The sequence below is a fragment of the Pelophylax lessonae genome, assembly GCF_965119305.1.
Source record: "Pelophylax lessonae genome assembly, chromosome: 13".
In the NCBI taxonomy this organism is placed as follows: Eukaryota; Metazoa; Chordata; class Amphibia; order Anura; family Ranidae; genus Pelophylax; species Pelophylax lessonae.
In genome coordinates, this window is record NC_138780.1 from 173,643,514 (window position 1) to 173,669,761 (window position 26,248).

Sequence of the window (26,248 nt, forward strand, 5' to 3'; positions counted from 1 at the left end):
GGTAGAATGTTCCGGGGCTTAAGTGGTTAAAATGCTTCCTATTGCTTCCATTAACAATAATGGCACTGCAGAAGCATTGTGCGTTGTTTGTGTGATCTGGGAATGCATGGTTCCTGAAATGCACACATGTGATTGAAGCCTGAAGCTTGTGCTCCAGGTAAATGTAGACAGACAAAAAGTAAAGAGAGCTAATCAATAATAAAACCGATCCAGGCACAGGAGAGGCACAATGTTCAATATTCAGCTTTATAGACATTTTATTAGCAGGATTCTGAATCTGGCAGAAGGTGCAGTTTGACCTCCGGCCACCAGATGTCGCCACATGAAATGTAGATTTGGTCCTGGCAGGAAAGGGGTGTGAGGGCGGGCTGTGTGTCTCCTCCTCCCGGTAGAAGCCGGTGTGTTCTCTTCCTCTCTGATCCCGGACTGTACACGGGGCGATCTCCGAACATGGCGAGTCCGCTCTTCTTCGGGCTCCTCCTCCTCGGCCTCCCGGCGGGTGTGCGAAGCAGGAAGGGTGACGTCATCGAGATCACCGACAACAACTGGCGGGAAATCCTCACCGGGGAATGGATGATCAAATTGTAAGTGCTGGGCCAGGTGTGACAGCGCCCCCTACCGGGAGCCCGGGCCTCTGCACAGCTGTCAGAGTTCCATGAGGTGACACCGGGGTTCTGTGCAGAGATCCCCGGAGTTCCATGCAAAGACCTCGGGGAGTTCCTAGGTGGTTCCATGCACAGATTCTGGAAGGGGTTCCATTTAGAGAACTGGTGCGTTTCATGCAAGGATCCTCGGGGGTTCTATTTAGAGATTCTGGGGGGCTCCATCCGGGGATCCAGATGGTGTTCCATGCGGAGTTTCTGGGGGAAGATCCCGGTGGTTCCATGCAGAGATTCGGGGGGTTTCCTATGCGGGGATTCCGGGGGGTCCATGCAGAGATCTCTGGGATTCCATGCAGAGATTCTGGGTGGGTCTAGAGATTCCAGGGGGGTTCTCATGCTGTGATCCCGGTGGAAACAGTTCCCATGCGGGGATTGGGGGGGCGGGAAGTTCCATGCGGAGACCTTGGGGGTTCCATTGAGAGATTCCAGGGGGTTCCATTTAGAGATCTTGGGGGGGTTCCATATGGAGATCTCAGGGGTTCATGCAGAGATTCCTGGGGGGGTCCATTTTGAGATCCGGGGGGGGGGGGTTCCCATGCAGGGATCCCGGGGGGTTCCATTGAGAGATTCAGTTGGGGGTTCCATTGAGAGATTCCGTTGGGGGTTCCATTTGTAGACTCCAGGGGGGGTTCCCAGGGTGTTCCTTGTGGGGTTCCCAGGGGGTTCCATAGGGTGATTCCGGGAGGGGTTCTCTGCGGGTATTCTGGTGGGGGTTGGGGGAGTTCCATGCAGAGAATCCGGGGGGGGGGGGGGTGGTCCATTTATAGATCCCGTGGGGTTCCCTACTGGGTATTCTGGGGGCGGGGGGTCCATTTAGAGATCCTGAGGGGTTCCCAAGTGGGAATCCGGGGGGTGGGTCCAATGCGAAGATTCTAGGGGGGGTTCCACGCAGAGATCCTGGGAGTTCCATGCGGAGACCTCAGGGGTTCCATTTCGAGATTCCGTGGGGGGGATTCCATGCAGGGTTCTCAGTGGGTTCCATGCGGAGACTCTGGGGGGGGGGGGGGGATTCCATTTAGAGATTCTGGGGGAGGGGAAGTTTCATGCAGATCCCCAGGGGGAAAAATATATATACAAAGTATATACCACGCGCCAAAGGTAGGGTTCCAGATGGATAAATAAATAAATTACCAGATGAATGTATTTAGGAGAAATTAAGAGAAAAGCAGCTGCTGTACAATAAAAGATGTATGTAAAAATTGGACTTTTAAAGGAAAGACCACATACAGCGCTTGCTAACTATAGGTTAAATAAATATGTGAAGATGTCCAATATTAGTGAAACCAAATACATAAATGACTCAATAAAAAGATACCGGGTAAATATAAAATCCACAGCAAAACCAATTAAAATTAGTAAAAATTAGAATATTGTATATCGTGACAAAGTGACGATGTGCTCAAATTATATCCCTTTGTGCATGAGTGGCTGTGACATAAATATAATATATCAGACAATAAATATTTGCATGTGCAGTATACGTAATATTGCAGTACAAAATTAATTAAAATAAAGCAGTCCAAGGTTAAATAGTGACTTAGTGCTCGGGAATAAATCTTGTCCTTAGAGTGGTTCTTCACGATTGGAAGGTGCAACTGCTGTGATTTGATTTGACTACGGTGTGGATTCCTTCTCCCAAATGAATGTAAGAATTGGATCACTTACTGAATGTAGTGGGTCTCATATGTCGTATGACATTAAGACCTTTCACGCTTTGGTGGCCTCCTGGGCCAAAAGGGTTCCCCTTTAGGCGGTCCTATGGAATGGTATAGCTCCTATGGACTCCGGGGTACAGCAACCCAGTGCAAATAAGGAGGAGAAGACAGAAAGCTCCCAATAGCGCAATAAAGTCTGTATCAAAGTTTATTACCCATATTTAGGGTTCCGACAATAAAGACAAAGTAAAAAAACACTCCCTGGTGGTCAGCGGTGCGGGCTGCGCGTCCTCCTCGCGGAATCAACGGGCTTACTTCCGGCTTGCGTTCCACTCAGGGTAGCGTGATGACGCTATGCGGCCCAAGCTGACGCGTTTCGTCACATCCAGTGACGTCTTCAGAGCTTGGACTGCATAGGATGCTGCGTCTTAATATAGTGGTAACCCCGCCCCTGTCTCCGCCCGTGTTACTACGCTGCCGGAAAGGAAGAGGGAACAGAGGTGTCCCCATGCTATGAAATTTGTGTATATGCCAAAAAAGAAAATGAGTGCTATTCAGCACCTCACTCCTGCGCTCAGAACCCGGTCCTCAGGCTGCCTCAATCCCGGAACTCGTACTTACACTTGGCATCCAATATGGCTAGGCTTTGCTGCCCCTTACGACCAGGGCGGTCGACCAGACACTGTAGATATAAAACAAAGAAAAGGGCGCACCAGCCTAGCGCATTATCCTCAGCGAGTTTATTTAAAATATCAAGATAAAAATCGGCTACTCACAAACATACGTAGAAAACAAGCATATCAGTTCCATAAAGCCGCCTCATTATAGGAGTCCAATATCTCATAGAAGCAGAGGGCTGACGCGTTTCGAGGCTGTGCCTCTTTCTCAGAGCCTGGAGGCCATGACCAAATCTATGGCTTAAATATAGTGTGGTAAACCAGGCCTCCACATGACCCTTAGGGATGTGGGAGGAGATATCGCCCAAATGGGCGTGGCTACATAGCTAGTTGCCAAAAGCATAACAGATGTTGATTGGCGAACCCTAAACATCCAATGACTCTACTGGTATGCTACCCAATCAACAGCATCTTCCCAACTCATCTGGAGTTTTGCATAATAGTACATTAAGAATAGCGCAATCTGAATATTGCAATAAGTCAGGACAATACACTGCTCTGTCAGTGCTGCACGGAACAACCCCTCCTTCTCTCACGGTACATGCGTGACACCAGGAGCTGGACAATCAGTCAGGCGCATAATGGTTCACTTATCTTAGTGGTATTACTCACGCTGCCGCCTGTGAGTATCAAGGATTCGTACCTGCAGGGGAGTAATGCATAGGGCCAATATACCAGGTTAAAAGATTAATATTCTTATCTGGGGTAATCTGATGAACCCCTCATTATTGTGTGTGAGAGATGTGATGCTATACACTTTACCTGGGGATGTCTCGATGCCCATCAAAGGTGAAGCATCACTACTGGATTGCTCCGATCGTGGCCCAGCCGATGGTGGAACGCACGCCGCTCATACCGGAACTGCCATGCGTTCCACCGTGTGACATCACTTCCGCCCGTAAGAATGGTGACGACTTCCGCCCTTCTGCATATCCGGGCGGTGAGACGCAACCACTGGATCCAGAAGGGAGGGAAACTGTGCGAACAGAGGGTGGAACAATCTGACGACAGTCCCAGTGCTCACCACGTCCCATCTCCACAGCGCACACACAGTAACAATGAGAGAAGGAAGGAAGGGTGGATGCTCCGCCCTGATTAAGCCAAAAAAATATATTAATTTAAAATCAAGCATTTTAAGCCGGGATGTGTAATCAAATGACAATATACTGTAGTCCCTACTCAATCCTTTCGGACTCAAATGAAAATCTGTCAAGATGGGAGTTGTATGGGAAGCACACCAGCATGAGATGGACCAGAGTCAAAGATAATATTGCTGTATAAGCAATCCAATATAATAGACTAAAATAGTGGAATTAATAAAAGACAATAAGCTGATAATATTGCTTAGTAAGCCAGCATAAAATCACATATGTAAAAATGCCATATGACAACACACATATTGTACAATTATAATAAATACAGTGATGGATGTATATATAATGTAATAAAACAATTGATAAAAATGTGTATACATATATATATATATATATATATATATATATATATATATATATATATATATATATATATATATATATATATATATATATATATATAATGTTTAAAATATATATAAAAATCACTTATTAAATGTGGTATGTAAAACCTTTGACGCAAATATAGGCGTACTGTACCTCCTCTAAAAACAAACCTTGAAAAATCGGAGAAATTGGAGAAATTAACTCAATAATCTATCGAGAGACCCTATATAAGAAAAGAGGGGGGGGGGGGGGAAACTACGTTATTACTCATACAGAGAGCCAATGGGAGGAACAAGGATAGTTGGGTCTAATGTAAAGAGTTTGTGTTATATGGCCGATTCAATCTCTTTTCCCGATTTTTTATATAAAGGAATCTCTAAAAGGAACCCCCTAGATCTCTGCATGGAACCCCCCCATAATCTCTGTATGGAACACCCAAGGATCCCCGCATAAATACCCCCAGATCTCTAAATGGAACCCCCCCCCCGGAATCTCTAAATGGAACCCCCCCCTGGAATCTCTAAACGGAACCCCCCAGATCTCTGCATGGAATCCCCCCTGGAATGTCCGATTAGAACCCCCCCCCCAGGATCCCCGCATGGAATACTCCCGGGATCCCTGCATGGAACACCCTGGGACCTCCGCATGGGTATCCACCCCTGATCTCTAAATGTAAACCCACCGGAATCTTTCTAAATGGAAGTCCCCAGATCTCTGCATGGACCCCCACCCCGGAATCACCGCATGGAACCCCCCGGGATCTCTAAATGGAACCCCCAGAATCTCTAAATGGAACCCCCCCCCCAGAATTTTTAAATTGACCCCCCCCAGAATCTCTAAATGGAACCCCCCTGGAATCTCTAAATGGAACCCCCCCCCCCTGGAATCTCCACATGAAACCCCCCTGGAATCTCCACATGGAACCCCCAAGGTCTTCGCATGGAACTCCCAGGATCTCTGCATGGAACCCCCCCCCGGAATCTCTAAATGGAACCCCCTGGGATCCCCGCATGGAAACCCCCAGATCTCTAAATGGAACCCCCTCTGCAATCTCTGCATGAAACCCCTGAGGTCTCCGCATGGAACTCCCAGGATTCCCGGGGGGGGGGGGTGTCCCATGCGAGGATTCCCCGGGGGGGGTTCTGGGGGGTTCCATTTAGAGATCAGGGGTGTTTCATGCAGAGATCCAGGGGGTTCCATGCGGGGATTCCCCTGGGGTTTCATTTGGAGATTCCGGGGGTATTTCATTTAGAGATTCAAGGGTGGGTTCCATGTGGAGATTGTGGTAATTCCCCGGGGGAGTTTAATTTAGGGATTCCTGGGAGGGTTCCATTTAGAGAATGGGGGGTTCCTTGTGGAGATTGCGGGGGTGGAGTAGTTCCCTTTCGGGGATTCCCCAGGGTGGTAGTTCCCTTTTTGGGGATTTCCCGGGGTGGGTTCCCTTTTGGGGATTCCCGGGGGGGGGGGGGGGGAGTTCCCTTTGGGGGGGGGAGTTACCTTTTGGGGATTCCTTGGGGGGGGAGTTCCCTTTTGGGGATTCCTTGGGGGGGGAGTTCCCTTTTGGGGATTCCCGGGGGGGTTCCCTTTTGGGGATTCCCGGGGGGGGGGTGTCCCCTTTTGGGGATTCCCGGGGGGGTCCCCTTTTGGGGATTCCCGGGGGGGGTCCCCTTTTGGGGATTCCCCATGGGGATTCCCCGAGGGGGGAGTTCCTTTTGGGGATTCCCCGGGGGGGGGAGAATTCCTTTTGGGGATTCCCCGGGGGGGGGGGGAGAATTCCTTTTGGGGATTCCCCGGGGGGGGGGGAGAATTCCTTTTGGGGATTCCCGGGGGGGGGGGGGAGAATTCCTTTTGGGGATTCCCCGGGGGGGGGGAGAATTCCTTTTGGGGATTCCCCGGGGGGGGAGAGTTCCCTTTTGGGGATTCCCCGGGGGGGGGGGAGAGTTCCCTTTTGGGGATTCCCGGGGGGGGGGGAGAGTTCCCTTTTGGGGATTCCCCGGGGGGGGGGGAAGAGTTCCCTTTTGGGGATTCCCCGGGGGGGGGGAGAGTTCCCTTTTGGGGATTCCCCGGGGGGGGGAGAGTTCCCTTTTGGGGATTCCCCGGGGGGGAGTTCCCTTTTGGGGATTCCCGGGGGGGGGGGGGGGAGTTCCCTTTTTTGGGGGGGGGGAGTTCCCTTTTGGGGATTCCTTGGGGGGGAGTTCCCTTTTGGGGATTCCCGGGGGGGTTCCCTTTTGGGGATTCCTTGGGGGGGGAGTTCCCTTTTGGGGATTCCCGGGGGGTCCCCTTTTGGGGATTCCCCGGGGGGGGAGTTCCCTTTTGGGGATTCCCCGGGGGGGGGGAGTTCCCTTTTGGGGGGGGAGTTCCCTTTTGGGGATTCCCCGGGGGGGGGAGTTCCCTTTTGGGGGGGGAGTTCCCTTTTGGGGATTCCCCGGGGGGGGGAGTTCCCTTTTGGGGGGGGAGTTCCCTTTTGGGGATTCCCCGGGGGGGGGAGTTCCCTTTTGGGGATTCCCCGGGGGGGGGAGTTCCCTTTTGGGGATTCCCCGGGGGGGGGGGGAGTTCCCTTTTGGGGGGGGAGTTCCCTTTTGGGGATTCCTTGGGGGGGGGTTCCCTTTTGGGGATTCCCGGGGGGGTTCCCTTTTGGGGATTCCCAGGGGGGGGGGGAGTCCCCTTTTGGGGATTCCCATGGGGATTCCCCGGGGGGAGTTCCCTTTTGGGGATTCCCCGGGGGGGGGGAGAGTTCCCATGCGGGGATTCCCCCGGGGGGGGGAGAGTTCCCATGCGGGGATTCCCCCGGGGGGGGGAGAGTTCCCATGCGGGGATTCCCCGGGGGGGAGAGTTCCCATGCGGGGGTTTGCCCGGGGGGGAGAGTTCCCATGCGGGGGTTTGCCCATGCGGGGATTCCCCATGCGGGGGTTTGCCCATGCGGGGATTTCCCGGGGGGAGGTTTCCATGCAGGGAGCTGGGGGGTTCCATTTTGAGATTCCGGGGGGGTTTCATGCAGAGATCTGGGGGGGGGGTTTCATGCGGGGTTCACCATGCTGGGTTCCTGGGGGGGGGTTCACCATGCTGGGTTCCTGGGGGGGTTTCCATGCGGGGATTTCAGGGGGGTTCCATGCTAAGATACTGGGTTGTTCCATGATGAGATTGCGGGGTTCCCGGGTGGAGCTATGCGGAGATTCGGGGGGGGGGGGGGTTCCATGTGGGGATTCTGGGGAGGTTCCATGCAGGGATCCCGGGGAACCCCCAAGGTCTTCGCATGGAACTCCCAGGATCTCTGCATGGAACCCCCCCCCCCGGAATCTCTAAATGGAACCCCCTGGGATCCCCGCATGGAAACCCCCAGATCTCTAAATGGAACCCCCTCTGCAATCTCTGCATGAAACCCCTGAGGTCTCCGCATGGAACTCCCAGGATTCCCGGGGGGGGGGGTTGTCCCATGCGAGGATTCCCCGGGGGGGGTTCTGGGGGGTTCCATTTAGAGATCAGGGGTGTTTCATGCAGAGATCCAGGGGGTTCCATGCGGGGATTCCCCTGGGGTTTCATTTGGAGATTCCGGGGGTATTTCATTTAGAGATTCAAGGGTGGGTTCCATGTGGAGATTGTGGTAATTCCCCGGGGGAGTTTAATTTAGGGATTCCTGGGAGGGTTCCATTTAGAGAATGGGGGGTTCCTTGTGGAGATTGCGGGGGTGGAGTAGTTCCCTTTCGGGGATTCCCCAGGGTGGTAGTTCCCTTTTTGGGGATTTCCCGGGGTGGGTTCCCTTTTGGGGATTCCCGGGGGGGGGGGGGAGTTCCCTTTTGGGGGGGGAGTTACCTTTTGGGGATTCCTTGGGGGGGAGTTCCCTTTTGGGGATTCCTTGGGGGGGGGAGTTCCCTTTTGGGGATTCCCGGGGGGGTTCCCTTTTGGGGATTCCCGGGGGGGGGTGTCCCCTTTTGGGGATTCCCGGGGGGGTCCCCTTTTGGGGATTCCCGGGGGGGGTCCCCTTTTGGGGATTCCCCATGGGGATTCCCCGGGGGGGGGAGTTCCTTTTGGGGATTCCCCGGGGGGGGGAGAATTCCTTTTGGGGATTCCCCGGGGGGGGGGAGAATTCCTTTTGGGGATTCCCCGGGGGGGGGGAGAATTCCTTTTGGGGATTCCCCGGGGGGGGGGAGAATTCCTTTTGGGGATTCCCCGGGGGGGGAGAGTTCCCTTTTGGGGATTCCCCGGGGGGGGGGAGAGTTCCCTTTTGGGGATTCCCCGGGGGGGGGGAGAGTTCCCTTTTGGGGATTCCCCGGGGGGGGGGAGTTCCCTTTTTGGGGGGGGGGAGTTCCCTTTTGGGGATTCCTTGGGGGGGAGTTCCCTTTTGGGGATTCCCGGGGGGGGGGTTCCCTTTTGGGGATTCCCGGGGGGGGGTTCCCTTTTGGGGATTCCTTGGGGGGGGAGTTCCCTTTTGGGCATTCCCGGGGGGTCCCCTTTTGGGGATTCCCCGGGGGGGGAGTTCCCTTTTGGGGATTCCCCGGGGGGGGAGTTCCCTTTTGGGGGGGGAGTTCCCTTTTGGGGATTCCCCGGGGGGGGGAGTTCCCTTTTGGGGGGGAGTTCCCTTTTGGGGATTCCCCGGGGGGGGGGAGTTCCCTTTTGGGGATTCCCCGGGGGGGGGAGTTCCCTTTTGGGGATTCCCCGGGGGGGGGGGGAGTTCCCTTTTGGGGGGGGGAGTTCCCTTTTGGGGATTCCTTGGGGGGGGTTCCCTTTTGGGGATTCCCGGGGGGGTTCCCTTTTGGGGATTCCCAGGGGGGGGGGAGTCCCCTTTTGGGGATTCCCATGGGGATTCCCCGGGGGGAGTTCCCTTTTGGGGATTCCCCGGGGGGGGGGAGAGTTCCCATGCGGGGATTCCCCCGGGGGGGGGGGAGAGTTCCCATGCGGGGATTCCCCCGGGGGGGGGAGAGTTCCCATGCGGGGATTCCCCGGGGGGGAGAGTTCCCATGCGGGGGTTTGCCCGGGGGGGAGAGTTCCCATGCGGGGGTTTGCCCATGCGGGGATTCCCCATGCGGGGGATTCCCCGGGGGGGGGGAGAGTTCCCATGCGGGGATTCCCCCGGGGGGGGGGAGAGTTCCCATGCGGGGATTCCCCCGGGGGGGGAGAGTTCCCATGCGGGGATTCCCCGGGGGGGAGAGTTCCCATGCGGGGGTTTGCCCGGGGGGGAGAGTTCCCATGCGGGGATTCCCCATGCGGGGGTTTGCCCATGCGGGGATTTCCCGGGGGGAGGTTTCCATGCAGGGAGCTGGGGGGTTCCATTTTGAGATTCCGGGGGGGTTTCATGCAGAGATCTGGGGGGGGGGTTTCATGCGGGGTTCACCATGCTGGGTTCCTGGGGGGGGGTTCACCATGCTGGGTTCCTGGGGGGGTTTCCATGCGGGGATTTCAGGGGGGTTCCATGCTAAGATACTGGGTTGTTCCATGATGAGATTGCGGGGTTCCCGGGTGGAGCTATGCGGAGATTCGGGGGGGGGGGGTTCCATGTGGGGATTCTGGGGAGGTTCCATGCAGGGATCCCGGATTTCCATGCTAGATACCGGGGGGGTTCCATGTAGAGATCTGATCTGATGATTCCATGCTCTATATATGACCTATATGTACTGTGTGTAGTGATGCAGTGTCACAACAAGATGGCCCTTGTGGACACCCTTAGTATATGTGCCACGTCCTAATTATTCAATATGGAGAAAAAGGTTAGCTTTTGCTAAAGAAGTGGACTTTTTCGGCACAGTAATTGACACTAATGTCATAAAAAATATTGTTTATTAATAATTAGTTTAAAAAGTTTATATATATATATATACGTCAAAAAAAGTGCAAATAGATATAATACAATCAAGCTAAAAACAGATCATAACATCACAATCATGAAATGTGGATATCCCTCAATCACCACTACGTTTTTTTAATCCCATGAAAACCTGATACTTCAATATAGGTCATAGTATATGCAGGTATATATCCGTTGTTGAGGGAGCCACTGTAGAATGAATTTCCTCTACATGTTTCACCTTCTATTGAGCATCTGTGGGGCATCCTCAAACGGAAGGTGGAGGAGCGCAAGGTCTCTAACATCCACCAGCTCTGTGATGTGGTCATGGAGGAGTGGAAGAGGACTCCAGTGGCAACCTGTGAAGCTCTGGTGAACTCCATGCCCAAGAGGGTTAAGGCAGTGCTGGAAAATAATGGTGGCCACACAATATATTGACACTTTGGGCCCAATTTGGACATTTTCACTTAGGGGTGTACTCACTTTTGTTGCCAGCGGTTTAGACATTAATGGCTGTGTGTTGAATTATTTTGAGGGGACAGAAAATTTACACTGTTATACAAGCTGTATACTCACTACTTTGTAGCAAAGTGTCATTTCTTCAGTGTTGTCACATGAAAAGATATAATAAAATATTTACAGAAATGTGAGGGGTGTACTCACTTCTGTGAGATCCAGTATGTACTCTGTATATGACACATCTGTACTCTCTATAGGACGTATCTGTACTCAGTATACATTGTAGTGTACGGTTCTCGGATGGTAATTGTTCTCTTGTTCCCCAGTTACGCTCCCTGGTGTCCTGCCTGCCAGAAGCTGCAGCCAGAATGGAAGGAATTTTCTGAATGGGGAGAAGATCTCAATGTCAATGTTGCAAAAGTGGATGTTACGGCTCAGCCAGGTAAAGGGTTCTGTGAATCAGCGAGGGGGAAGCAGGAAGATGAAGGGCTGGGTGCAGGGAAGAGGAAACCAAAGCAGCCAATCACATCCTGTGTTTGCCTGATCCGAAATCCTGGCATGGGTTACTGCTCACTATTGGTCATCATTGTCAGGACGAGTTTTAAAGTGGAACTAAACTCTCTAAATCAGTATGAACTATATTTTTAATCCTTATGCTGCTATCATTAGTAAATGGATAGGAGGATCTGTTATGTTTACTGGTTTTCAACTTTTATTTATTAACTTTTTTTTTTTTAAACCACTTTACCACCGGAGGATTTTGCTGTCTTAAGTCTGGGCCACTTTTTGCGATTCAGCACTGTGCGACTTTAACTGACAATTGCGCAGTCGTGCAACGCCGTACCCAAACAAAATTTACATCCTTTTTTTTTTTTTTTCCCCCACAAACAGAGCTTTCTTTTGGTGGTATTTGATCACCTGTGCGATTTTTACTTTTTGCGCTATAAACAAAAAAAGAGCGTAAATTTTGAAAAAAATAACAATATTTTTCACAATTTTTTATTTGAAATTCCCCCCCAAAAAAATGTAAAAAACAATTTTTTTAAATTTTTGGCCAATTTGTTTTCTGCTACCTATGTTTTGGTAAAAAAAAAAAAAATCACAATAAGCGTATTTTGATTGGTTTGCGCAAAAGTTATTGCGTTTACTAACTAAGGGAAAGATTTCTGTCATTTTTGGTGTTTATTTTTTTAACGAGTAATGGCGGCGATCTGCGATTTTTTTTTTTTTTTTTTTTTTTTTTTTTGTGGGACTGCGACATTGCGGCAGACAGATTGGACCCTTGACTGACATTTTTGACACTTTTGGGGGTTCCAGTGACATTACTGCAGTAATCAGTGCTATAAATATGCACTGTTACTGTAAAAATGACACTGGCAGGGAAGGGGTTAATTTTATTGGAGAGGGAGGGGTTAATGTATGCCTGGTGCTTACTAACGTGTGTGGGGGGAGGTGACTGTGTGACACAAGGACAGATCGCAGGTTCAGCTATGCTGAATCCTGCAATCTGACCCTGTCTGTCACTTAGGAGATCCGCCCGCTTTGTTTACACAAGCGGGCGGATTTCCAGACTCGCTCCCCGACGAACAGGGATGAGCGGCGGTTATCACCGCCGCTCCTCCCCTGGGCTTACTCCCGCTGTGACTGAATACAGCGGGAGCGAGCCTCCGGCGGCGCGCGAGCGCCGCCCACAAGGGGAGGAGTCCAGCGACGTAGGTCTACGTCGCTGGACGATAACGAGCCACTTTTCCGCAGTACAGTCCCAGTGACTGGTCGGCAAGTGGTTAATTTGCTTCCTGGTTTCTGATCTAGGCCAAAATGATGTCATAGATCACCAGCGACATTATGGGCATTTTATTTCTTTTATCGGTAAAGAAGGGGCTTTTTCAGCTAAGCACACCCTCCTTCCTGGGCTAAGGGCAGATTGATTCCAGGAAGTAAATGCTGCACGAATCCTTTACTCAAGATAGCTGCAGCTAGAAATACTAAGGGGTGTTTTTCAAAGTAATTTCTCAACAAAATAAAGCATGGAGACATGGATGGATGAGAGAGAGTTTGCTTTGAACATTAAAAATGAATTAGATTTTTAGTTTGTGGTGTTCAGATAAGAGTTAGGTTTCACTGTTAATGCTTTTTTGTCAGCGGGTCCTGTATGTATGTGGGGAGGGGAAGTGAACATTACATAACATCATAGTACAGACAACCACACTAAGTCTACGTTTCCACTAGTGTGACTTGTCATGCAACTTTGGACACACAAGTTGCATAACAAGTCACAGCCCATTGATTTCAATGGCACCCGTTCCCATCTATGCGACTTTGAAAATCAGCGACTTTAAAAAGGTACCTGCACTACTTTGATGCGACTTTGATCCAGAGAGTGTAAAGTTGGATCAAAGCTGCACTCAGTCGCACTCTAGCCTAGTAGCTACGTTTCTTCTAGTTCACTCTCTGGATCAAAGTCGCATCGAATTAGAGCAGGCACCTTTTCAAAGGCGCTAATTTTGAAAGTGGCATAGATGGTAACCGGTGCCATTGAAATCAAAGGGCTGTGACTTGTGACAAGTCGCACTAGTGGAAACGGTGCCTAAAACTCATTACTCACATGTAATGAGCAATAGAAATCGATCGGTATCCTTCTAAACTTTCAAAAATGTTCCTTTCTCTGAGTCCTCTGACAGACGCAGCTCTCCATAGTTTCCTCACCAATGGGTAATGCGTCACCTACAGGAGTAGACTATGCAGTGAAACTTTTTAGAAACTTTTCACCTGACACGCCTATAGGGGCTGTCCCTCATGACATTACCCCAGACACTGTGTGCTCACTAATCAGTTTCTTGCTGCCTAGGAGTGGGACCTAGGTTCCCTGTTGGGGCTCCCGTCTCAGTTTTTATTTTCTTTTGAAAATGTTCAGGCCTATTCATTGAAGGGTCGGGTTCCTCCTTTTCCTGTGAGGTCACATTCTACTAGAGCCCTGAGTGCTTCTTGGGCTTTTCGCCGTCAGGCTTCTGTGGCTCAGGTGTGTAAGGCGGCGACCTGGTCGTCTGTACACACTTTTACAAAATTCTACAAGATTGATTTATTGGCATCCTCGGATGCTTCCTTTGGCCGCAAAGGTTTGCAGGCCGCTGTTGGCTGAAGAGATTTACTGTTCTCTTTCAGGGGTGAATTTTTGTTTTGGGGTAAGCTCCTGTTGGGGTTGAGCTTTCTGTTGCCCTGTTGGCTACGTTTTTTTTCTAGCCTTGATGACATGTTAACGGTTGTTGGTTGCGTTCTTCTCACCCCTCATGCCTACACTGCTATGGGACGTCCCATTGGTAAGGAAACTATGGAGAGCTGCTTCTGTCAGAGGACATAAGATAAAATAGAGAAAATAATTTTACAGTAAGGTCTTACAAAAATTCTATTTTCTCTTACGTCCTCTGACAGACGCAGCTCTCCATAGTTTCCTCACCAATGGGTAATGCTCCATCTACAGGAGTAGACTAGGCAGTGAAACTTTTTAGAAACTTTTCACCTGACACGCCTATAGGGGCTGTCCCTCATGACATTACCCCAGACACACCGTGTTTACTAATCAGTTTTGTAGCAAGCACTGAAGGAAAACCCATCCAACCCCAAAATAGGGGGGTGGGGGCTGCTTCTGTCAGAGGACTCAGAGAAAATAATTTTCCGGTAAGTTCTTAAAAAAATTTGGAATCCTCTGACAGACGCAGCCCCCGCCCCTCTATTTTGGGGTTGGTTGTTTTTTCCTTCACTGCTTGCTACGAAACGAATTAGTGAGCACGGTGTCTGGGGTAATGTCATGAGGGACCGCCCCTATAGGCGTGTCAGGTGAAAAGTTTCACTGCCTAGTCTACGCCTATAGGTGGGGCATTACCCATTGGTGAGGAAACTATGGAGAGCTGCGTCTGTCAGAGGACTCAGAGAAAATAATTTTACGGTAAGTTCTTACAAAAATTCTATTTTATGGTACTGCCCTTAGAGGCGCCGCCCCCTTGTTCTTCTTTCTTTTCTGCTTCCCTCCTGGAGTGCCGCCCAGTGTTGTACCCACACCAGTCCTGACTTATCTCAGCTTACAGATCTGAACTTTTTATACTGCGGACATATCTCTGGCTAGTCTTGTTGATCAGAGTACCCTACATCCAGAAACCTATATCCACATTCAGCCTGGGTTCACACTATTGTGAATACAGACATCACTTGTGATTCGCACAGCATTGCTGTGCAGATCACAAGCGATGTCTGCACAATGCAAATTCAGCTGTACAGTTTGTATGGCTAAACTTGCATTTCATTCCCATGAATATGCTGCAGGAACTTTTTTTTTTTTTTTTCCCGCCCTGGAATTGGATCGCATGGTGTTCACACCCATGCGATCTGATTCCTGTCTTAATTCACAGTTCACACTGCGATCTGCGAACCGATCTGGGGATGTGATTAACTTTGTATTGGCACTCACAGTGGTTCTCGGAGGGCAGTGTGAACTGCCTGCGAGGGAGATGCGCACTAGAATCGGGCTGGTTCCTGTATCGAAAAAGCTTGAACCCGGTCTAAAGGACTGGAATGAAAACCTAACCTTTTCAATGTCCGCTTTTTGGCATTTCTGCAGCTCAACATAAAGCAGACATTCCGCTGCACCTTGTATCGTGTTCGGTTACTGCTGAAGTTCTCTTGGAGGGACAGCCCTTCCTGACTCTTCAGTTTTTGTCCCTTCTGTAATTCCAGGCTCTGTTCCGGGGGGTCTACCTACTCTTGCTGCATATGCTAAAAAGATGGTGGGTGGTTGATTAAATTGTCCAATTTCGACCAACAACTGGGTGGACTAGTGGTTTGATGAATAGATGTACTGTGTAATGCATGGGGCCCTCTGTACTGTATTCTCACCTTCTTAGTAATTTGTTCTCTCTTGTGTTACAGGTCTGAGTGGCCGTTTTATCATAACAGCCCTGCCTACTATATATCAGTGAGTATCTCTGTATACACCTTCCCAGACGTCACTTATAACACTGGAATATGTTATGTCCCTAATCCTTCCCACCTGGCCTTGGAATCCCTTTAACCACTTCTGGACCGGAAGGTTTTACCCCCTTTATGACCAGGCCAATTTTTCGGCACTGCGTTACTTTAATGGGCAATTGCGCTGTCGTGTGACGCTGTACCCTGATAAAAACAATGTCCTTTTTTTCCCCCACAAATATAGCGTTATTTTGGTGGTTTACAACAGCAGACCATTGTTCTGTCTCCACGGGGATTGATCGCGGGTGCCTGGTGGATCGGCTTCCCTGCTGCCTAATGGGCGCACGCACGCGTGCCCCCAGGAACGATTCCGTAAACCGACGTACCTATACGTCGGTTCGCGCAGCTGAGCCAGCCTGCCACATTTTATCTGCCACGGGCAGTCGGCAAGTGGTTAACAGGGTCTTTGAGCACAGGTGGTGGGAAAGACTGCCTGATGTTCCAGTGGTCACATGATCGGGAGCCTGTCCTGATCATTACTAGAGATCAGGAGCTGTGTTTGATAGTAGGGTCATTGTAGAAAAAAGAGGTGTAGCGCTTAGGCTAATCTAAACAGTCCATAAATAGCGCTTGTTTGCAGATGTGGGGAAGTGAGTTGTTCAATTAGGTAGAAGTGTAGATGAGACCCACCACCAGACACCGATCACACTGCCTCTTACCCTCCAGTTAATTCTGATGGAGCATAAAGCATCCAACAGTAGACTCAGCCACTATCCTTTGCTGGGAACGACAAAACGAGAGAGACTCTCATAGGGTAGTACGATCCAAAAAACAAGATTTAATAGTAAAGGCGGTAGCATACACTCACAAGTTCACAAGCGCTGTACAGATTAGGTTACTAACCACAAAGATGGCTGCTGTGTCCCGAAGCGTGATTATGTCACGTGTCCAAGTCCCATCCAACACGTTTCGTCAGCGATGACGTCGTCAGGGGCATGGCTATTGCGCAACCTCACGCTCCTTAAAGTGGAGTTCCACCCATTTTAATAAGTTTAGATGTACGTAATACCCTTTAACCACTTTATCACCGGAGGATTTTGCTGTCTTACGTCCAGGCCACTTTTTGCGATTCGGCGCTGTGCGACTTTAACTGACAATTGCGCAGTCGTGCGACGCCATACCCAAACGAAATTTACGTCCTTTTTTTCCCACAAACAGAGCTTTCCTTTGGTGGTATTTGATCACCTGTGCGCTTTTTACTTTTTGTGCTATAAACAAAAAAAGAGTTTATAGCACGTTTATTTTGAAAAAATAACAATATTTTTAACATTTTTTTATATGAAATTCCCCCCAAAAAAATGTAAAAATCTAATTTTTTAAAAATTTTTGGCCAATTTGTTTTCTGCTACCTATGTTTGGTAAAAAAAATCACGATAAGCGTATTTTGATTGGTTTGCGCAAAAGTTATTGCATTTACTAACTACGGGAAAGATTTCTGTCATTTTTGTTGTTTTTTTTTTTTTTTTAACGCGTAATGGCGGTGATCTGCAAATTTTTTTTTTTTGCGGGACTGCGACATTGCGGCGGACAGATCGGACCCTTGACTGACATTTTTGACACTTTTGGGGGTACCAGTGACATTACTGCAGTAATCAGTGCTATAAATATGCACGGTTACTGTAAAAATGACACTGGCAGTGAAGGGGTTAATTTTATTGGAGAGGGAGGGGTTAATGTATGCCTGGTGCTTACTGACGTGTGTGGGGGGAGGTGACTGAGTGACAGAAGGACAGATCGGATGTCCAGCTATGCTGAACAGTCCGATCTGTCAGTCCCTGTCACTTAGGAGATCCGCCCGCTCTGTTTACACAGGCGGGTGGATCTCCTCACTCGATTCCCTGACGATCGGGGCAGAGCAGCGGCGATCGCCACCACTCCTCCCCTGGCCCGACTCCCGCTGTGAATGAAAACAGTGGGAGCGCGCCTCCGGCGGCGCGTGAGCGCCGCCTACAGGGGAGGAGTCCAGCGACGGGAACGAGCCACTTTGCCGCAGTACGCTCCATGTGAGCGCTCGGCAAGTGATTAAAAATGCTTTTACCAATGTAAACAATTTTTTATTTTTTTTTGCAAGGAAATACCTTTTTCTTCTTTATTCACCTGCACTTCTGAGTCCGGCCGCCTATAGGCGATTCGCAAGGGCTCCTGGGATAGCGGTGTCATGTATCCCAGCAGCCCTTGCGAATTGTCTAGTGACGAAATCAAATCTTGCGTTAATTGCAGACCTACACCAGCTGTACTCAGGGATGTTTTGCTTTGAGTCCGCTCTCCGCCCTGCCTCCGCCCCGCCTCCTCTCAGTGATCGCAAACTGAAAGCATTATATCCTGTAGAGCTCACTGAGAGGGGGCGGAGACAGGGCGGAGCGTGGACTCAAAGCAATACATCCCTGAGAACAGCTGGTGCCGGTCTGCAAATAACGTGAGATTTTGTCACTAGGCGATTCGCAAGTGCTGCTGGGATACATGGCGCCGCTATCCCAGGAGCCCTTCCGAATCGACCTAGTGGCGCAATCGCCTATAGGCGGCCGGACCCGGAAGTGCGGATGAATAAAGAAAAAAAAAGGTATTTCCTTGCAAAAAAAAAAAAAAAAAAATAGTTTTACATTGGTAAAAGCATTTTTAAAGGGGATTAAGTACACCTAAACGTATTAAAATGGGTGGAACTCCGCTTTAAATAGGAACGGAACGAGCGGCTCGATCAGTTGGAGTATTCCGCTTCCGGTGAACACACCGATCGCCCACACGGGAAGGGAAACCCGGACTATGTACTCCCAACACACCACGGGAAAAGGGCAAATCAAAGCAATACTCCCCGTCAGTAAAACTTAATTTGGGTTATACTGAAAACTAAATCAGATCTCTTAACCAATATTGATGATCAAATAAATGAATGTTTTTGTTTTATCTTTATATCTTTTCTAGTTTTTGTAATCCAAGCGCAGCTTTTTCTCTGTAACATAGTAGGGTCATTGTGTTGGGAGCGTGCAGTGAATGCATTCTCAGTACAGAAATCTCATCCACCCATGGCTTCATATGTGGCTTGTGGGTGTTAAAACTCACCCCCATCTCTACTGCACGTGGGCGGCAAGCAGTTATTACCTTGTTCTGAATGTCAGAGAGTTGTTTATTTTGGTCTTTTCAGGATTAGAAGGTGAAATGTGTTATTTTATATTGTTCTAAAGGCTGCACAAAGCAGAGAGATGTGTTAAAGTGTATCTATAACCAAGAACAAAAATCTAAGATATTGCACTTTACCAGTCCTTGGTGGCCATACATGGTGTAATAAAACCGAACAATCGATTTTGAATTGGACATTGATCAAGTCACACAAAAACATAGTCATAGCTGAGTGATGGGTGACAGATAGTGATAGTGGAGTAATAAGGAGAAGCACCTTATTTTTGGTTCAGGCAAGCTCCCTTTATCCATCGCTGTCTCCTCTCCAAGGCACTCCAACTGTAGTTGGACTCCGGCCTCCTTTATGTACAGTGCAGAGGTGGGAACTGAAAGCAATATTAAACCCAAACCAAACATTACTTTGCAGATAACTAGAGATGCACGAATAATCGTTAAAACCGCAATCTGGATTCACCTCTGGGATGAATTAGAGCATGGGTGTCCAACCTTATGGCTTCTCTGGGCCACATTGAGTGTAGAGAAATTTTCTCGGGCCGCATATAAAATATATACTATAGTTAAGGCATATAAGTAATAAAACGCTGCCGCGCCGCCCCCTCGCACTAGTTTAACACAACTAGAGGGTATTCAAATTAAATGAAATCAGTATACAGAGGTTTACTTCTTCTGAGAAATATTAAAGGAACACTCACATGTAGCCTCACCAGTGCCCATCAATGTAGCCTCACCAGTGCCCATCAATGTAGCCTCACCAGTGCCCATCAATGCAGCCGCACCAGTGCCCATCAATGCAGCCGCACCAGTGCCCATCAATGCAGCCACACCAGTGCCCATCAATGCAGCCGCACCAGTGCCCATCAATGCAGCCGCACCAGTGCCCATCAATGCAGCCGCACCAGTGCCCATCAATGCAGCCGCACCAGTGCCCATCAATGCAGCCACACCAGTGCCCATCACTGTGGGTCCTGCTGGCCTGTAGGTTCTGCTGGGTGCTGGCCATGGCCTTTGGGTCCTGCTGGCTGCTGGCTTGTAGGTTCTGCTGGGAGTTGGCCATAACCTGTGGGCCACAGGCCATGACCAGCTCCTAGCAGGACCCACAGGCCATGGCCAGCAGGACCCCACAGGCCGTGGCCAGCAGGACCCCACAGGCCGTGGCCAGCAGGACCCACAGTGTTGAGAGCTATTTTGAGGTTGCTGGGTGCTGGCCTGTAGGTTCTGCTGGGAGGTGGCCATGGCTTGTGGGTTCTGCTGGCCATGGCCTTTGGGTCCTGCTGGCTGCTGGCCTGTGGGTTCTGCTGGGAGTTGGCCATAACCTGTGGGCCACAGGCCATAACCAGCTCCTAGCAGGACCCACAGGCTGTGGCCAGCAGGACCCCACAGGCCGTGGGAAGAAGGACCCCACAGGCCGTGGGAAGAAGGACCCCACAGGCCGTGTCCAGCAGGACCCCACAGGCCGTGTCCAGCAGGACCCCACAGGCCGTGTCCAGCAGGACCCACAGTGTTGAGAGCTATTTTGAGGTTGCTGGGTGCTGGCCTGTAGGTTCTGCTGGGTGCTGGCCATGGCCTTTGGGTCCTGCTGGCTGCTGGCCTGTAGGTTCTGCTGGGAGTTGGCCATAACCTGTGGGCCACAGGCCATGACCAGCTCCTAGCAGGACCCACAGGCTGTGGCCAGCAGGACCCCACAGGCCATGACCAGCTCCTAGCAGGACCCCACAGGCCGTGGCCAGCAGGACCCCACCGGCCGTGGCCAGCAGGACCCCACCGGCCGTGGCCAGCAGGACCCCACAGGCCGTGGGAAGAAGGACCCCACAGGCCGTGGCCAGCAGAACCCCACAGGCCGTGGCCAGCAGGACCCCACAGGCCGTGGCCAGCAGGACCCCACAGTCCGTGGCCAGAAGGACCCCACAGTCCGTGGCCAGAAGGACCCCACAGTCCGTGGCCAGCAGGACCCCACAGTCCGTGGCCAGCAGGACCCCACAGGCCGTGGCCAGCAGGACCCACAGTGTTGAGGGCTATTTTGAGGTTGCTGGGTGGGCTTTGGGCTATTTTGTGGTTGCTGGGTGGGCACTGGGGCAGGATAAACAGGGGTTATATAGATGGGATGTGGGGGTCATATGCGGGTGTCAGGGTCTCACCTCAGAAATGGCAGCTGCCAACTCAGCAAGTCCCTGCATGGCCTCCTCCAGTCCTGGGGGTGGTGGATGCTCCTGTCCTGGGGTTAAGTAAAATTGCCAGTGCTCAGCCCCACAGTCTCAATCAATTCAAATGTGTCCTCCGTAGCGCGCCCTGCCTCTGCCTGCCTCAAAGATCTGGGAGTTGTAGTTTCCTGTCTGGCTGCGCTGCTCTCAAGTCTCCACCCACCGGGAGATTGAGCACGGCCGTGGACTACAACTCCCAGAATGCATCCGCCCTGTCAGCTAGTTAGCGGCCGGCCGCTGCAGAAGCCACAAGAAGAAAAAAGAAATCGTGAAGGCAGGAGACTGTCCAAAGCCAGTGGGCCGCATTGCCTGCGACTCCGGGCCGCAGGTTGGACATGCCTGAATTAGAGCAAGGACTGAAAGCCAGGCCTCCTCATCCAACATCAGTGCCTGACCTCACAAATGCGCTTCTGGAAGAATGGTCAAACATTCCCATAGACCAGTGATGGCAAACCTTGGCACCCCAGATGTTTTGGAACTACTGTACATTTCCCATAATGCTCCACTACAATGCACAGTGCATGAGCATCATGGGAAATGTAGTTCCAAAGCATCTGTGGTGCTAAGGTTTGCCATCACTGCCATAGACACACTCCTAAACCTTGTGGACAGCCTTCCCAGAAGAGATGAAGCTGTTATAGCTGCAAAGGGTGGGCCAACTCAATATTGAACCCTACGGACTAAGACTGGGATGCCATTAGAGTTCAAGTGCGTGTAAAGGTAGGTGTCCCAATATTTTGGACAATGTAGTGAATCTAAATTACTAGTCCATCCAGCATTTCCCTCCCCCCTCCCAGACTGACAATGCTGCTGTCCAAAAGTGCCCCCCTGTGCTCCATTATCCAGAGTGGAGACGCTCTAATACAGGAGGTGTGTTACTGGCCAGATCACCAGGTGAAAATATGGGGGGGGGGGGGACCCTAATAAAAGAAAACAAATGCCGCCACTACATCTAAGGATTGATCATCTTCAGTATATTACATTTCGGTTTTGGGTTTAATACTGTGAACTCCTAGAAAAAAGGCAAATTGTCTTGTCTATGGGTTGGAACTGCATTGGATACCTGGTCATCCGCCAGTTCCCTTCCTTCCTTTAGCATTTTGACCATGCCAAGCATGGAAGCAGATCTGTGCTGGCGTTGTTAGCTTGTATCCCTAAGCTTATCGGAGCCTTAGAGCGGCACGCCGACACATGCGATGAGTCTGTGGTCCCATAGTCAGCTTTACTGCCCTCCAGCCTTCACATCTTCATATCCCAACTTCATATCTACAAATCAAATGAATTTACGTGATCTGTGTGACATTTGCTAATGGAAAGAAATCCATAACGAGCCAAACAAGGCTGACCTTTAGTACCGGTTCACATATATGCGATGACCGACATTGCATGTGATTCGAAGCGCACTGCTCTGCAAATCACATGCGATGTCTGTGCGATGTGAATTCAGCCATACAGATTGTATAGGTGAATTCGCATCGCATTCGGACACAACTCGCACAGGACCCTTTTTTGGGTCTGCACCAGAATCAGATCGAATGGTTGTTCACACCTATGCGATCCGATTCATGTCTGAACTGACTGGTTTGCACTGCCATATGCCAACTGATCTGGGGGTGTTGTTAACTTTGTATTGACACCCCCAGTGATTCGCATATGGCAGTGTGAACTGCCTGCGAGTTAAATGCGATGTGGGAACCCGCAGTGGATTTGCAGTGTTCCCGCATCGCATATATAGGAACTGGGACCTAGCAGTACTGCAGACTGCTGCTATTTTTTGAGTTCAATGGCAGAAGCTCAGTGATATGTGCTGCTCCAAAAAGCAAATTTCACTTCTCATTAGAGAAGTATGGAGGAGGCCATTGCTGAACTCTTTCTAAAAATGCAATTTGCCTGGCTGTTGACCTTCACCCTGCCCCCCACATGACAGGGCTTGGCTCTGGTGATTGGTCGCTCAGTCGCTGAGGATTGCATCGTGAGTTGGAATGGAGTAGGTCACATGCTCCCTGTGATGGTACTCACCGTCACTGGGAGTGAAAGACAGATACTTAATGGTTTGGATTGCTTCAAGTGGGACAGTAATATTTGTCAGCAATATATCTCAAGAAATACGAAGATTTAATCCCACTTTGCACCGTGAAACCTATAGCCTGTTGCCATGAAGGCTGACTCCTAAATAATCATAGCAATACGTAGATGTGTATTCCATGTACTTCAATGTAGGAGACAGACTGTCATTGGCAGTCTTGTCCAGTGTTGGGGTAGTTACTCAAAAAATGTAACTAGTTACTAGTTACTTCTGTAAATTGTAACGAGATTACTTTACTAGTTACTGCATTTGAAAAGTAACTTCACTACTTATTACTTTACAGTCCTCTTTCTCAATTGACCGTGTAGAAGAAGATACATGGCACTCTTTCTGCATAGAGTTTATTGTATAAACACAGGCTTTGGGAAACATGAGAACAAAACCTGAAAAAACAGAATAAAACATAAAGTGCAACAAAAAGTCATAAACTTCATCCCTCTCTATTCTTCAAAATAACGATTGTATCGCACGGCTTGGGTAATGCAGGAAAGCGCATTTCTATAGCCTAGTAAAGTAGTGTAGTTACCTCCTATAGCCTAGTAAAGTAGTGTAGTTACCAATATTAGTATTGTAACTAGTTACATTACTTAGTTACCAAAAAAAGTAATGTAGTTACTGTAATCAGTTACTTTGTAACTAGCTACCCCCAACACTGGTCTTGTCCTATTGTCTGTTTTGGGCTGGAATGTGGATTGTGTTAAGTCTGCCTATCCCATTGTTAAATGTTAATGAGCCCACATTGTTCTGTCCAGATGGCTAGATAATTAGTTCAGGTTAATTCTGTTTCTGTATACAATTGAATCTGCATATGATAATATAATCAGGCAACCCTGACCTGTGTGTAATCTGATCAGGAGGGGGAGGTCCATGCTGTATATAAATTGTGTGACTGTTCAATAAAGAATGATTTCCAGTGCAAGTTAAGTTATTGGCTAGCTTTGTATGGGGGCTGCTAGGATTTGATATCTATGTTCATGACTACAAGGAAGCCGTATACTGACAGAAGACCACAAGTACAGTGTGGGTCGGCGGTTCCATTACACTCCCCCCCCCATACTCAGACGTACTAGAATGATTGTTGCCACTGGCGATTGAAGTAGGGCGAGAGCATGGTCATGCTGTCGGCTGAGAAAGGGGGAGATCAAGAGGTCCTGTGTCGTTGCCCTGAATGGGGAAAAGAACAGTTTCACTTTAATAAAGCAACCTAAAAAAACACCCAGAACATTTTAATGTATTAGAAGTATTTCCAGGAAAAATGTTTTTTCTTCAGCTAACACACTTCCTCTTTCATGTCTTCAATCAGCTGTAAAGATGGGATTTTCCGGAAGTACCAAGGAGCCAGAACACACAAAGACTTCATTAACTTTGTGAATGAGAAGGAGTGGGAGGGGCTAGAACCCATGTCATCGTGGTTGAGCCCGGACTCTCTGCTGTAAGTGAAGCTGAATTGATGGAAATCTGTGCTGAGAACAAAAAGCAGCTGGAATAGGAAGGTCTGTTCTTGCAGGAAATCAACAGGGGCTGGAATGTAGAAGTTGTATCTGTACATTCAGTGTGAAGTCTTTTGCCTTGTCTACTCATTATAGAACCTCATTGTAATTAATAGATGTTTTTTTTTTTTGTTATAGAATGAGCGGCATGTCAGCGCTATTCCATCTATCAATGTATATTCGGGTAAGTAAGGTCACTCTTTGTATACTGTATCCTCACTGCTCTCTGTCCTACCAGGAGATCAGGTTGGGGATCAGTGTACCTGTTAAAGTGTATGTAAACCCTAACAATGAACTTCTCTTCTGTTATAGTGTTCAACTTTTCAGAAAAGATGACTAACACTGGACACCCTACCCACTACCTTCCCCGCTGGTCCCTGCTGTACATACCTCTGTGGGTGCCCACGCAACCTGTGTGGCAGTCCAGGGGTTTTGAAATCCTAATTCTTCTCCCTTTTCTTTCTGCAACGCTTCCAGGATGGATCAGACTGATTCCCTGTGCTGGCGCTGATCAGTCAGAATCACTCTGATCTGTCCAGGAAGCTCTGCAGAAAGAAGAGGGAGAAGAGCTGGGAGTTCAAGTTCCTGGACTGGGAGCCAAGAGCCAGCTGTGCCTGCATCCTCTCCAGCCTGGAGCTTCATAAAGCGCTAGAGGAGCAGAGTACAGAGCGGCAATTGTCACTGCTCTCCGCTGAGCGATCATGTGATCGCTCAGTTCTCAGGCTTAGAGCCAACGTGGGACAACTGCAGCATCACTTTTACCTTTTTTTTTTTTTTTTTACTTTTTTTTTTTTTTTTACTTTTTTTTTTTTTCCCCATGTGTCTCATTACATTATGTACTAAAAATAATTCTGTTAACAGAGATCAATATCTTAAGCTGAAATTTACATACACAAGTTTAGTAAGTCAGAACAATGGCTCCTCCTCTATTGAACGACTATTAAAAGCTTTGGTCAGACAGAGCCAGCCAGAAAATGAGCTACTACTGCTGTGCTATCACTTTAGCTACACCATAGTGCTCCTGGAATCCTTTGCTTTTTATTAAATGTTTATCTATAAAACAAAGATTTTATCTGTATGTATGTGTATGTGTGTATATATGTGTGTGTGTGTGTATGTATGTGTATATATATATATATATATACATACATACATACATACATACATACATACATACATACATACATACATACATACATACATACATACACATTTTTGTAGATATTTCAATATATCTTTTCATGTGACAACACTGATGAAGAAATTACACTTTGCTACAATGTAAAGTTGTGAGTGTACAGCTTGTATAACAGTGTAAATTTGCTGTCCCCTCAAAACTACTCGACACACAGCCATTAATGTCTAAACTGCTGGCAACAAAAGTGAGTACACCCCTAAGTGAAAATGTCCAAATTGGGCCCAAAGTGTCACTATTTTGTGTGGCACCATTATTTTCCAGCACTGCCTTGGGCATGGAGTTCACTAGAGCTTCACAGGTTGCCACTGGAGTCCTCTTCCACTCCTGCAGGACGACATCATGGAGCTGGTCGAAGTTAGAGACCTTGTGCTCCTCCACCTTCCGTTTGAGGATGCCCCACAGATGCTCA

General features: G+C 49.2%; 1 protein-coding gene across 1 annotated transcript in view; it reads left to right on the forward strand.

Moving 5' to 3' along the window:
* The first annotated feature begins 406 nt into the window (after positions 1–406).
* Positions 407–26,248, forward strand: part of TMX1 (thioredoxin related transmembrane protein 1) — a 40,734-nt gene continuing 14,892 nt past the window's right edge. The window contains exons 1-5 of the mRNA XM_082275631.1: positions 407–584; positions 11,040–11,155; positions 15,634–15,679; positions 24,455–24,583; positions 24,780–24,825. Of these exons, the coding sequence (XP_082131757.1) occupies positions 451–584; positions 11,040–11,155; positions 15,634–15,679; positions 24,455–24,583; positions 24,780–24,825 (471 nt within the window). The 5' untranslated portion in view covers positions 407–450. The remainder of the gene's footprint in view (positions 585–11,039; positions 11,156–15,633; positions 15,680–24,454; positions 24,584–24,779; positions 24,826–26,248) is intronic.